At 40.6% G+C, this 14,065-nt stretch overlaps 1 protein-coding gene across 2 annotated transcripts in view; it reads left to right on the top strand.

The window, feature by feature from the left end:
• TMEM241 (transmembrane protein 241) overlaps nt 1-14,065 on the top strand; it is a 101,352-nt gene that overhangs the window by 988 nt on the left and 86,299 nt on the right. Inside the window, exons 2-3 of one of the 2 annotated variants that reach the window (XM_012725766.1) lie at nt 4,451-4,497; nt 9,198-9,275. In XM_012725766.1, the coding sequence (XP_012581220.1) occupies nt 4,451-4,497; nt 9,198-9,275 (125 nt within the window). The remainder of the gene's footprint in view (nt 1-4,450; nt 4,498-9,197; nt 9,276-14,065) is intronic. The other variant, XM_012725767.1, reaches the window with a different exon arrangement.

Below are 14,065 nucleotides of genomic sequence, written 5' to 3'. Positions count from 1 at the left end.
GTACCCCAGTTCTGTATGCACAAATAAATAAATCTTTAAAAATAAATAAATAAAATGTAAACTTAATTTTGTTTAAATTAATGTCATGAAGCCATCGTCATGTTACGAAGAGGCAGAAAATCAGTACTACCATGTTTTTGTTTTGTTAAGAGGGGGCAACTGGCCTTGGGTTTGGTACCATGCAGGAAATGTGGAACTCCCTGTATGCTAGTGTGGGGCTTTAACTCCTGATTTGGATTCTGATTTGGATTCTGGGACGCTCCACCCAGGACAACCTTCCCCCACTGTGGGGTCTCACTGTTATCCTTCCCCCTCATCATCTCTGTAGCTCTCTGGGAACAACCATTAACAAAGAATATTTCCTAAAACCTATTCTCTTGGTGAGAGTGACTTCGTCTTGAATGTATTCAGAAAATGGTCCTAAACTCCGTTTCTTGTTTGGTTGATTTTTTTAGTAATGGTTTGAAGATCTACAATGATCTGCAGGGAATCAGGGATGGGATTTCCTCCTTGCTCCATGTACTTGGCCTTTGAAACTTAAATCTCTCTAAACTTAAATGGGATTAAAAAGCCCTCTTCACCATTTAAGAATGTAATCAAGTCAACATAAACAACAGAAAATTGTTTGGACAGGCACCAGTTCTTTGCTATGTAGACCGTTTTTACAGAAGGTAAAGTTTAATCTTTCATGTGGTAAGTGATGACAACAGTGATATAGCGAAAAAAAAAATGGGCAAACTTAACTGAAAATTTAGCATATTGTTTGTCTTCTTTTTGGAAGACTTATAAATCAAGGCAATAAAATTTTATTTTCTAGGTCTTAGAGGAAAAAAAAGAAGAAACTTGATGCAAAATGAGACCTCAAGTGATTTTTTTATACACCCCAAATGTTGAAATATTGTAAATAAAGCTGACATCTTGGAAAAAAGTTTTGCCTCTTGGGGGGTAGGGGAGAAGTCCTCTTCAAAGGGTTATTGTGAGGGTTAATATAAGAGATGTTTGATCAAATATCCAACATCATGGTAAATATTCCAAAATGTAAGTGCTAGTTAACACTTAGATGGAATGAAGTGGGAAAAGAAAACTGTATTTTACTTTACCTCTTGGGGTATGACACAGTAGTTATTAGCTTCTCACAGATTTGTTTTTTCATCTTAGGACAGGTATTAAAGACCTTTTTTTTTTTTTTTTAAAGATTTTATTTATTTATTCATACAGAACTGGGGTACAGGCCAGAGATGCGGAGGGTGAGAGGCTTCACCAGAGACAGAGCGGGGAGCAGAACAGGCAGATCAACGAAGTACACTGCTGAGGGGTGCAGCGGGCGGGTCAGGAGAGGTCTGCCACGCCATGTGGTCTCCTCTGGGGGCAGGCGGGAATCGAACTCATGCGGAAGTGGCTTAAGCTTCTTTGTACAGTGCTTTAACCTGCTGCGCCACCAGGAAGGGCCTTAAAGACCTTTTTTTTTTGTAGCATTAACTCAGAAATATGTGAATTTGTGAAATCCTGGTTTTTCTAATTTGTCTAGTTAACTTGATGAATGTATTGATATTTCACTTTTAAAAAGATCTCTAAAAATTCATCAGAGGGGGCAGAGAAACGGGTCTTCCATGAAAACCCACAAGCCATGGCATTGTTTTAAAAAAGTATATCTAAAGAAAAAAATTCAATAGGCGGATAACATTTATTTCATAAAAATGTGTACACCCTCTAGATACAGACTTGCATCTGTGACATTATTTTTGTGTTTATTGAGGCACTACATTATTGTTTAAGAAATGTATTAAGAAAAACTGAGTGCCTTCCTTGTGCATCATGTTTCAAGGTACCTGACTTGGTATATTAACAATATTATTTCTAATCTTTCTCATATTCGGAGTGTCAAAGTTCCTCAGAATTTAAACAATAAACCTGCACCATCTTACTGCATTTCCCACTATGGTTCAGGGCTTTGGTTTAGGACTATTGGGTTGACCTGTGGTACAATAACAGCAGAGGGCAGGAGGGAGAGAAGGGAAGGCAAGTAGGTTGTGTGAAGGGAAAGGAGGAAGTGACATCAAGAGTGATGGAGAGGAGATGAGAGATTCAGGTAGGGGTGGGAGGGTGGTCCTGGACTTTGGTAAGGACAATGTAACTCTTGTTTCAACCTGGAGGTCTTCTCAACCAGTACAGTCACACTTCCTTTTGGAAGAGGGGTTTGGACCAGGTAGAGGACTAAGGGGAAGGGAGCTGTGCAGCAAACACCCGGTGAACTTTGTTCCTGCATCTAGTTTCTGCCAAGACAATTTTCTTTAGAAACAGTGAAGACATTTAGGTGTCTGTAGTAAAGACACGTGAAGAATTGCTAAATGGAGAAATATTTAGGATTTAAGATTCAGTTTATCTGAGATTTCTTTGAGTCCCTGTTATTGTATTTTTCTCTAGCAAGGTGTGGTGATGACTTCAGCATTTTGCAGTAAAGACACCTCTCTTGCAGTTTTTAGTAGACTCTAAATGCTATTTCTTTACTTTCATATGTCTTAGGTGGTTTTCTCTTTGAACACTTTCCATTTCTAGTTGTAGGAAGAAAATTTGTTTTTAGAAATCGCATATATTTTAGTGTCCCTGTTTAAAAGTCTGTTGCTTAACATGCCTTTTGCAGCAACATGGATAGAGCTGGAAGGGATCATGCTTAGTGAAATAAGCCAGAAAGAAAAGGAAAAATACTGATGGTTTCACTCATAGCAGGAGTATAAAGGACCAGGCGAGAAAAAAATAATAATGGTGAACAACTATATACCAGAGACATTTTACAGGGGTGGAGTGGGGAATGGGATAAAAAATGGGGGTGGAGGGAGGGAAGTGCACGGGACTATGGTGATGATGGCACACTGGAGACTTGGTGATGGGAAGCCCACGGGGATTACAACTGATATGGAAAAAGGCACAAAATGATGTAAAAACAAACTATTATGTTATAAAATAAAATGCACTTTAAGTCTGTTGTTTAAAAGAGTGGTTGGTTTTTGTTTGACATTTCAACAGCAAGTGTTCTCACTTTCCTGGTTGCTGTGAGTGGTTGCGCTAGTGAACCAGCCCAGGGCCCATGGAGACAACTCAGCTGTCAGGTGTTCAGTCTGTGGGCAAAGTTCAGATTTGTTTTCCTTTCCAAAGCTCCCAAACTTCTCCTTCCTTTTCCTTAAGAACCATTCACTGCTGTTTTACCAGGTAGCATTTTGCTCTGACACTTTTCAGTGACCTGAAGAATTGCTGAATGGAGAAATATTTAGGATTTAAGATTCAATTTATCTGAGATTTCCTTGAGTCCCTATTATTGTATTTTTCTCTAGCAAGGCGTGGTGATGACTTCAGCATTTTGCAGTATCTAGGACAAACCTCAACACACAGTAAACTAAGTAAATATTTGTTACCTTCATGAAGGTTATTCTGGGTAATGTAGGACATCACCCAGATACTCAATCCTTTCTCCATCTCTATTTTAACAGGAAAATATTAAGGGGAAGTAGGAGAGGGGATTATCTTGATTTGTGTGAGTCTATAATAGACTTCAGGGGAGAGTGAGGATCCATTTAACAAATATATAGCAAAGCACAGAGAGTCAACTAGAGATGTGACATTTAGACCCTCATATAAGGGAATTATGTGTAGACTAATCCAAAGGGGGAAAAATATGTGTAAGCTTGACCAATCCCAGTATATCTCATTGTGTAGATGATGTGAAGAATCAGTAGAGCCCCTGCCTAAAGCTATTTAATGATTTAAAAATTTAATTCTCAAAGTCTTCAAAAGAAAAAATAGAAAATGATACCCAGAAGGACAAAAGAAAAAAAAAACCCATTCATAAGGTGCTGTCAATTTGATAAAGACATACAAGTTCACCTCTGCTGAGTTGGATTAAAAAAAAAATCCTTAAAATGCTAAAAGTATAGTTCCATAAGACACCTAAACAAACTTAGAAAAAATTCCTTAAATGTAAAAACCCTGAAAATGGAAGGAAAACACAGGAAATAGAAAGAAAGAAGGGGGTTGGATTCTTAGGTAAGGAGGCAGTGAAATGGTACCTGAGCATGCAGACACCATCCCAGGGCCTGGCTGGTTTTCTCAACTGCAGTTACAACACGACTCTTCAGGAGTCTGGGCGGATGTGAAAGTCCCAGCGCCCACAATATCAGACCCAGCTGCTGTGCCTCTTGCTATATTGGTTTCATTCTCCCACCATGATGTGTCCAGGTTTTTGATAATGCTACGCAAAGCAGGGTTCTTTATTATGACTTGCAAAGTCATTTCCCCTTCACCCCAATGTGTGAGCATGGGGCGTGGGCGGGTTGATAAAGGTTTTTTTTGGAATTTGAAGTTATTTATATTTCTAAAGTAGGGATTTCTTAGATTATACAATGTATCAATTCTCTATAATTTGAAAATGTCCATTAATCTGGTATTTGTTTTTCAGTATGTCCTGTCTGTCTTGAAATTTACATACCCTACATTATTCCAAGGGTGAGTATCTTTTATGTTCTTTATATACATTTGTAGGAAGTGTCCAGCCAGTACTGTTAACTGTTCTTTAAAATATTTTTAGTATTATTTTGTTATACAACAGCAGCAAACACAAAGAAGCATTCACCGTTACCCATTATGTCCCCTAGACTCCTTGCACACATATCTGCCTACTTCATCTCAATTTGATCACTACTGTCCATGAGTTTTTTTGTTTGTTTGTTTTGACTGTTCATTTATTTATTTCCTTATATTATTGTACATACAGGCAAAATCATCTTTCTCAGTTTGCGTCATGGAATCCCATCAAGTTCCTGCCATTTTGCAGGCAAAATTTCATCTTATACCTGAATAGTATTTTACTGTGTGTATATTACCCTATCTTTGTCCAATCATCTATCAACGAGAACTTAAGTTACTTACATTTTTTAGCTATTGTAAATAATACTGCGATGTACAATGTGGTACATTTGGCTATTGGAGTTGAAAATTTCATATTCTTTGGCCAGATACCCAGAAATGGGATTGTTGAATCCTATGATAGTTCTGTATTTAGTTATCTGAGGAAGACCCATGTCAGTTTTCAAAATGACTGCACTAATTTACATTCTCATCAACACTGTCTAAGGTTTTCTTTTTTTCCACATTCTGGCCAATGGTTGTTCAGCAGGCTTTTTTTTTTTTTTTAAGATTTATTTATTCGTACAGAACTGGGGTACAGGCCAGAGATGTGGAGGGTGAGAGGATTCACCAGAGACAAAGGGGAAGCAGAACAGGCAGATTGACGAAGTACACTGCTGAGGGGAGCAGCGGGCAGGTCAGGAGAGGTCTGCCGCGCCATGTGGTCACCTCCAGGGCAGGCGGGAATCGAACTCATGCGGAAGTGGCTTTAGTTTCTCAGTGCTGTGCTTTAACCTGCTGCGCCACCTGGGAGGGCCCAGCAGGCTTTTTGAGGTGAACCATTTTTACAAGTGTGAGATTGTAGCACATTGTGGCTTTGACTTGAGTTTCCCTACTAAGTGGTCAATGGCTAAATTATTTTAATTATTATACATTTAAATATGTGGTCAAGCAAGTTATCCTCATTCTTGCTCTTTAAAAAAGTTCTTAATGTTATCACCAAGGTATTATTTTAGGTGAACTTTAGAATTACTTTGTCAGGTTTCTCCTTACCATTACATGGAGAAACTTTTACAGTGTTTGTATGATTGTGTATTGTTTAATCCAGCCAGGATTTATCTGAGGCTTCAGACCAGCCGATGTTTCTCTTTAGTGAATAGGAATGATTTTCTGATCTCGGCTGCTCTTTCACTTCTCTCTAGGTAAAGGGAGTTTGGGGAATTATGTGGGAAAGTATGATCTTTAACCCGAATTGTCTTTGTCCCTTCTTGTCTGTGGTTGGCTCAGACCAAATGTACCCCAATCCTACCCACCCTGGAATAGAATGTATGGTCTACATAGGCAAGTTTTTTTTTTAAGATACATGTTGTAGCTGAAGTATGCCTGAAAACAGTGGCTGGCACATGAAGAAATTCAATGAAGGCAGAGTAATTCATTCTGCAAGTAGTTATTGATTTCATCCTGTGCTAGGTACTTGTTCTAGAGTCTTGGATGCATCAATGAAAAAAACAAAGGTCCTTTCCCTCCTGGAGTTTGCTTTTCTCTTCTACCTGTTGCATAAATCTACCTGCAGTGAATGGCACCTTCTCTTCTTCAGTTGCTTGACTAAGAATTATTCTTTATATCTTTGTCTTTATCTTCCATCCCCAACATCTGATTAACTACCAGGACCCCCTAGACAGCTTTAGAATCTGTCTACCGTTTTCATTCAAATTTCTCCTTCCTGGGTTGCTGTCACCTCTCAGTTAAATCTAATAACTCCTAATGGAAACTCCCTGATCTTGCTTCTCTCAAAGACTTCCTCTCCCTTGTAAAGAGGTGTTTTCCCATATGTAAATGTGACAGTGTCTTTTACATAGTTCAGACCCCTCAGTTGGTCCCTGTTTGGAAGTCCCTGCTTGGAACTTGGGTGATGCGGCCAGATGAATTTATTTGGGCTTCAAGCCAGCCATTGTTTCTCTTACCTCTAGGCCCATTCTGGGCCTTTTGCTTTTTTATATGATTCAGGTTTTTGCTGATATAGTTCCTTTTTTAAGAAGACTTGCCCAACTTACTAAACTAGATTATCTCTAGTCTGGCTGTGCCACCCGGTATTCTTCCTATTGTGACTTTATCGGACTTTGTAATTATTACTCAAGTAGCTTACTTCCCACTAGACCAGGGTTTCTTAAACTCAGTACTGTTACTATCTTGAGCTGGGTAATTAATCTTTGTTGTGGGGCTGTTCTACACATTGTAGGATGTTCCCTCCTTTACTCACCACATGCCAGCATTAACCCTTCTTTCCCATGTCCCCAGTTGTGACAACCAAAAATGTTTTCAGAAATAGTCCATATGGGGCCCTCCCTGGAGGCGCAGTGGGTTAAAGTATAGCATTGTGAAGACAGCAGCAGCGGCTTCAGCACAAATCTGATCCCTGGCCAGGGGGGTGGCCCACATTGCACAGCAGACCTCTCCTGTCCCTCCGTCAGTCTGCCTGTTCTGCTCCCCACTCTGTCTCTGGTGAATCCTCTTACCGCCCCTGCACCTCTGGCCTGTACCCAAGTTCTGTATGCATAAATAAATCTTTTTTAAAAAACTAAAACATAAAAAGAAATAGTCCACGTGACTGAAGAACTACTGTCTAGACTTGGCTATTTGAAGGTGTGAGCTATTGCTGTGTGATTTTCCTGGCTGTGCCAGTAAAGGCTTCAAAAAGAAGACTGGATCTTATAGGATGAGCAGGGAGACTGGCACACAGGAGATGGGAAGACCATTATGGGTCTGAAGATTGCACATGCAGTCCTTATGGGTGAAAGGAGCTAGTGCTGAGACACTGGGCCATTTGGTGTAGCTGGAATAGAGCCAATCCTGGGGGAGGGGCGGGTACAAGGTCCCAAAAGCTTGAGCATCACACACATAAGTAATCTTGTTCTGTAGTTCAGGGGTTCTCAACTGCAGTGTTGCAACAAATGTTTGTGTTGTAGTTACATCTAAAGTGAAGGGTCTCAAGTCATAACAAAAGAAAGTTTTATAATTTATGATGATTCACCTAAAAAAACCATTAGGGTGAGATAGGATAAAGGTACGTGCCCTTACTCACTTGGTATGTGGCTGAGCTCTCTGCAGTGGGAGAGGGAAGGGTGTTTATGTCCCATGCTCCTCTTAACCCCTTCATTGTAAGAAAATGTGTTTCATGACCCAAGTGTCTTCTTTCAGAAAAGAGGCTGAGAGCTGCTGTCTGGGCCTCAGAAAAATCAACACTTTCTACAGTGTTGATTTTTTTTTTTTTTGCATTTTAGAACAAACACTTTGACTGCCAGGAGCATGGGCGACCAATGTTGTGGTCTAGGTATGAGATGAGAGTCTGAATTAGACACACAGATGATGTGGAAAGCTCAGATTTGACAGCTGTTTTAGGAATAACATCAATTTTAGGAATAACATCAGTTTTGCAAACTGATGATGGAGGTGAGGACTGAGGCCGAGCTAGGGTACATCTAGATTTTGGATTTGACTGTTAAGGGTTAAGATGATCTGACTAGAGAGTGGGAAGTTCAAGGTAAGGTTTTTTTTAAAAGATTTATTTATTTATGCATAGAGAACTGGGGTACAGGTCAGAGGTGCAGGGGTCGTGAGGGGATTCACGAGAGACAGAGTGGGGAGCAGAACAGGCAGATGAACAAGTGCACTGCTGAGGGGAGCAGCGGGCAGGTCACCTCTGGGGCCAGGGATCAAACTCACACTAAAGCAGCTGCGCCAGCTTGCAGTACTGTGTCCTAACCCATTGTGCCACCAGGGAGATTCTTAAGGTAAGGTTTTATTCTTGTTATGTTTGGGAGCTTGAGGGCTATCAGGGTGGGAGTATCCTGTTGAGGATGGGGAGTTGGAAATACCACTGTAGAGTTAATGGGGGAGAAGCAGCGGTGGATGAGTCAATTCAGGAAAAGTTTAGAATAAAAAGAGTATCAATGTCAATGCTGAATGGGCCATTGGCCGAAAGGGGAGAACAGAGGTTGAGCAGATGAGTGTAGGAGACAAAAGTTGTAAGAAGGATCAGGTGTGTGTATTTGTGAGTTGGTAGACCTGCTGAGGCTGGATGGTTTGGAGGCTATGTCCCTCTGTTAAATTGTTACAGGGTAGCTCAGAGTGGACTGGGCCCCCTGTCTGTGGGCCCTCACCCATGTGCTCACAATTCGGTTACACTGCAGGTGCACACAAAAGGGTCAATAATGGGTTTATTTACAAAAGGGGAAAGGAATAGGAAACAAGCCAGGGAAAGAGAGCGGGATACAAAGTAAGTGGAATACCTTAGGTCTAGGCTGACTGAACACACCGAGTCACATGGTCAGGAGAGCTGCTTCCCCAGCAAGAGAGAGAGAGCGTGCGCGCGCAAGATCCAATCGCACCCTACTTATCCCCCAAATGTCCCCAAGTTCCTGCTAGCTCCACCCTTGGGTCCTCGCAGTTCTGTCCCTGGTACTGCTGGGAGTTGTAGTTTCCAATCACTGGAGTAGGGGGTGGAGTCCATAAGACTCTGCAGAGTTCCTTTAGGACATCCTTCCCCTTAACAAAATCACATTCGCCTTTACCCTTTTCAGGTGGCAGACATTAATTGGTGGACTTTTGCTTCATGTATCATGGAAACTGGGCTGGACTGAGATCAATAGCGACTCAAGGTAGAACAATATTTTCTGTGCTTGATTCATGATTCATACCCTGCTTCCCTTTATGTTATTTAATTCATTTGGTGTGATATTAGGAAATGTGGGTGTTTATTTGAGTTGTTGGGTCTTCTCAGTTGCATTCTAACCTTCGGAGATTCAATGATTTTATAATCAAATAGAACTCAAGTAGTGATTTCCAGGTTAATAATACCACTAATACGAAACTTAAATTAACTGAGAGATGTACTTATCATACCATATTTATTTAACCTTATTTTGGATCATAGAAACACAAGAATGTGCTATTATCTCAGGTTCAAACTTTTATTGTACATTTTTAATTTGAAATTATTTCCTTCTTTCTGAAAGTTAAATATAGTACAAAGAACCCCCTACTCTTTACTTGCTTCCTCAATTCTTACTTTGCCACGATTCTATCCTTTTCTCTTGATATATCCTGTTGCATAATTTTTTTTTCTGAACTATTTGAGAATAAGCTGCAGATTTGATAGTAAAATGCTTCTTTTCTTTACTTCTAAGTTCTTTAGCACTTATTTTCTAAGGGCAAGGAAATTCTTTTACATGACTAGAGCACAGTTACAAAATCAGGATTGGCTATAAGCATATTTATATTTTGCCAACTTTTTCAGTGATGTCCTTTATAACTTCCTCCTCACCCCACCCAGATTTTGATCCTGGGTGTAATTCAGATCATACATTGATTACATTAGCTGTTACAGTTCTATTAAGACAACTTTTCAAATAGGTTTAAAAGAAACTTCAAAGGCTCTAACATTCTTTAGTCTGAACTGGCTATCTGCCCCTGCCAGTCCTAGATGAATCCCACAATTCTTTAAGATCATGCCTCACTTGAAATGATGTGCAAAATGAAAAGATGAAGTCAAAGTTTACATGAGTAAGCTAATAGACGCAATTGTGTGATCATAAGGTCAACTCATTCATCTTTGGTGCAAATTATTTTGCCCTACTGCTCCAATAATTAGCTTAATTGCTAAGTTATTCCTTTTCTTCGAATTCTGAAAGAGCTTTGAGAATGTGTACTATATAAATATTAACTATTTTAACTTCTTAAAATTTAATACAGAAAGAAAGAAACTAGTATTAAAAGTCTTTAGGGAAGGGGCTCCATGGTAGTGCAAGGGGTTGAAGCACAGCACTATGAAGCTATCCACAGCTCCTGCAGCACCAGTTCCATCCCTGGCCAAACAGGGAGGTGACCCACATGGTGCAGCAGCCCTCTCCTGTTTCTCCCATTGCTCCCCTCAACAGTGTATTTCAGTACATCTGCCACTCTGTCCCTGGTGAATTCTCTCACCCTCCTCCACCTCTGGCCTGTACCCCAGTTCTTGTATGCATAAATAAATAAATCTTTTAAAAAAATAATCTGAGTAATATTCTGTTGTATGTCTGTGCCACATTTTGCTTACCCATTGATGGAAATCTTCATGTTTTTATTGCTTTGGGAATGATTGAACTTGACAAAGAAAAAATTTCCCAGGGTTCTTTGCCTAGTAGAAATGGTCCTGCAGTAGTAGAAGTTTGATCCCCACTAGCTATCTCCGTCCTTTGAGCCACGCCTTTCTAGTTTCCACCCCGCTCTGAAGATTCTTGATCATAAGCCCTTTTCAATCCTATCGCTAAACTTGTGAAGGGAGCTTTCACCTCTCTGACTTCCCTTCGTGGCTTCACAGCCGCACTTGTAATGTCAACTCAGTTAAACTTCTTGCAAAGATCCCAATCTCCTAGTTTTGATGGATCTTGTATTTTATGGTTGCTGATGCAGCTCACGATTTGCAGATACCGTGGCTCTTAGCAAAGAGCATAACCAGATGGCTAGTAACAAGGACCTAGCTCTAGCGTTCTTAGTGAATTCCCAGCTGGGTTAGTGCTTTCTTATGGCTGCTGTCACTAATGCTATTTTCTGTGACTTGGTTCTCTAATTATGTTTTTATGGAGCTAAAGCAGAGGTTAGACTCAACTGAAAATTGAAACAACAATGGGAAGACAGATTGGCATCCCTGAAGGAGTCATAGTCTGATCTTATAATGATGGGACGGGAGGGTGTGTCCCAAATTGGTACTTAAAGCCCATGGGCACAGTCTTATAACCTGGAGCACAGATTGTTCTTATAACCTGGAGCACAGAATCCTAGATTCCCTTTCAAACAAATCACAGAATCTGGTGCCACTTTTATTTGTCACAAGGTGGCCTTATCTGCTGTGTCCAGCAGTCTCTTGCCACATCTTTATCGACTCCACTCAGTGACTCAGTGAAGTCATTCTCCTGCTGGGTTGTTAGCCCAGTGACCAGCTGTTAGCTGCTATCACTGAACACTGGATGATGCCCTGGAAGCCTTCTGTTTGGGGAAAGATAACATTGGTTTGTCATTAATGGCAGCTACTATGATTGCCAAGTCATCACAGAACATGGATGTAATTTTTCTAGAAGATATTAGACTTCTGTGCTCACGAGGAAAATATTTCAGCTTCTCTCCATTGGGTTTGATGCTAGCTGTGGATTTGGTATATAGGACCTTTATTGTGTTGAAGTATTTTCCTTCTTCTAAGAGATGGTATCATAAATGGATGATGATTCTTAGCAGATGCCTTCTCTGTACCTTTTGATATAACCATATGATTTTGTATTTCCCTGTGTTCATTGATATGGTGAGTTATATTAATTTATTTGCATATATTGAACCATCCTTGTATCTCTGAAATTCCACTTGTTTATGGTGTGAAGTTTGTGTGAAAAATTTGTCCATTTCTTAGCACGTTTGTTTAAAAATGAGTCAGTTAACTTATTCATTGGGAGTGAAGAGGGCTAATTATAATTTGTAACTCTCTAGGTAACCGTGAATGTAATAAAATTATACTGGTCTCTCCCTGGTGATGCCGTGGGTTAAAGTGCAGCACTATGAAGCTATCTGCAGCCACTGCAGCACGAATTTGATCCCCAGCCAGGGAGCTGACCCACATGACACAGATCTCTTCTGTCTTGCCCATTGCTCCTCTCAGCAATAGATCTGTCTGTTCTCCTCTCTACTCTGTCTCTTCTGAATCCTCCTACCCACCCACCCCCTGCAACTCTGGTCTGAATCCCAGTTATCAAATACATAAATAAATCTTTAAAAAAATTAAAATGAAATAAAATTGTACTCTCCCATGCTCAGAATCTGGTATGATTTCCATCTGTTATTGCTATATGTCATATGCTTGGTTATGGCAGAGCTAACCAGGATTTTAAATTTATCATTTCACTTCTTCCTGAAGAAATTATTTTTAAAATATATTTCAAGAGATGGCAAAAGCACAAAAGAAGTGCTCTACTGGCAGCTTGGAACTTTGCCTTGTTTCCATACTACCTAGTACCTAGAAAAGTATGGAAACTTCAGTTGTCATGAATCTTACCTGCACCAGGTGACTGTTTAAAGGGCTGACCCCCTCCATGTTCTTATAGCACATGGAAATCCTGTAGCCAGGGTTTCTAATTCCAGAAGCAGCAAGTGTGAACAGTTCTTCAAGTTATGTAAATGCAGTTGTCAGTCCAGCACTTTCTGAGTGGCAGGTTCTCTCTTGGAGGGACACCCAAGTGTCATTAGTTTGCTGCCTGTAGGAACATGCTTGGGTTTTAGTCAGGCCAGGAAGCTGACCAGGGTTACTATGGAGAGAAGAGAAAAATAAAATTTGTATAGTTATAGAAGAAGAGCATGTCTAGCTGGAAACTTTGTTTCATTGCCAGTCAGTAGGTTTGTTTTGTTTTTTGTTTTTTTTTTCCAACTTAAGAGGTCAGTAAGAAGTCTTGGGCACAAAGTGAAGTCAGTTCAGTCAACCTGAAACATCCTTTTCACATGTTAAAAACTAGAGGGAAGAATACACTAGTTAAGAAGTTAGTCCTGTGGACAGTTGTTTCAAGAACTGAAAAAGCAGTTCTCAGAGTGCCCACCAGAAATATGCCTTTCAGAAGTTCTGAAGCTGAGCAAATCTGGTTGGGTCACTGGTGGGTGGGCCCCATCCATGCACTGATGACTGTAGGACATGACCCAAAAGCAGGCACACTGTAAAATAACAATAATGGTGTTTATTCAACAGGGAGTAAGAGGGAAGGGGGTGGGGGTGAGAATTCACAGGCTTACATGTGGCCTGATGCCTCTGTCCTACCTTAGTGTCTGCTGAGCAGAGACTGAGGTCCAAGCCAAAGCCATAAGTGGCCATAAGCTGACCTCCACCTAGTTGACATCAGGGTGGAGTCTAGAAAGCCTCCAACTTATACCATCAAGTTGGCGATTAGCACCACCCATTGGCTTGGACGTTGCTTCTCACTGTTCTTCTTACAATGTAAGATTACCTGAATGTGGCCAGCCTGGAGTCCCCAGCTACAACACTGTATGAGGTGAGAAAGGATCCCCTAAAGTAGTAATTCAGTGTCGCTTTTTAGATCATGAAGTCATTGAGGGTAAAGTAGAAAGGGAAAGGGTGGCTACAAGTTAGGCCTTTAGTGTTAGACAAGAACCCACATTCTGGCTTTGCCATTATTATCTTGTCAGGCAAATTGCTTAAACTCTTTGTGCTTCAGTTTCCTTATTCAATAATAAATAATAGTAACAATATTTCCCACATAAATTTGCTGTGCAGATTTTTTAAAAATGCAGCCTAGGCCCTCCCTGGTGGCACAGCGGGTTAAAGCACAGCACTAAGAAGCTGAAGCCACTGCAGCATGAGTTCGATTCCCGCCTGCCCCGGGGTTGACCACATGGCGTGGCAGACCTCTCCTGACCTGCC

The sequence above is a fragment of the Condylura cristata genome, unplaced genomic scaffold, assembly GCF_000260355.1.
Source record: "Condylura cristata isolate star-nosed mole 26May11 unplaced genomic scaffold, ConCri1.0 scaffold00016, whole genome shotgun sequence".
In the NCBI taxonomy this organism is placed as follows: domain Eukaryota; kingdom Metazoa; phylum Chordata; class Mammalia; order Eulipotyphla; family Talpidae; genus Condylura; species Condylura cristata.
Note: the sequence above shows the minus strand (reverse complement) of the source record. Positions and strands in the feature narration are given on the sequence as shown.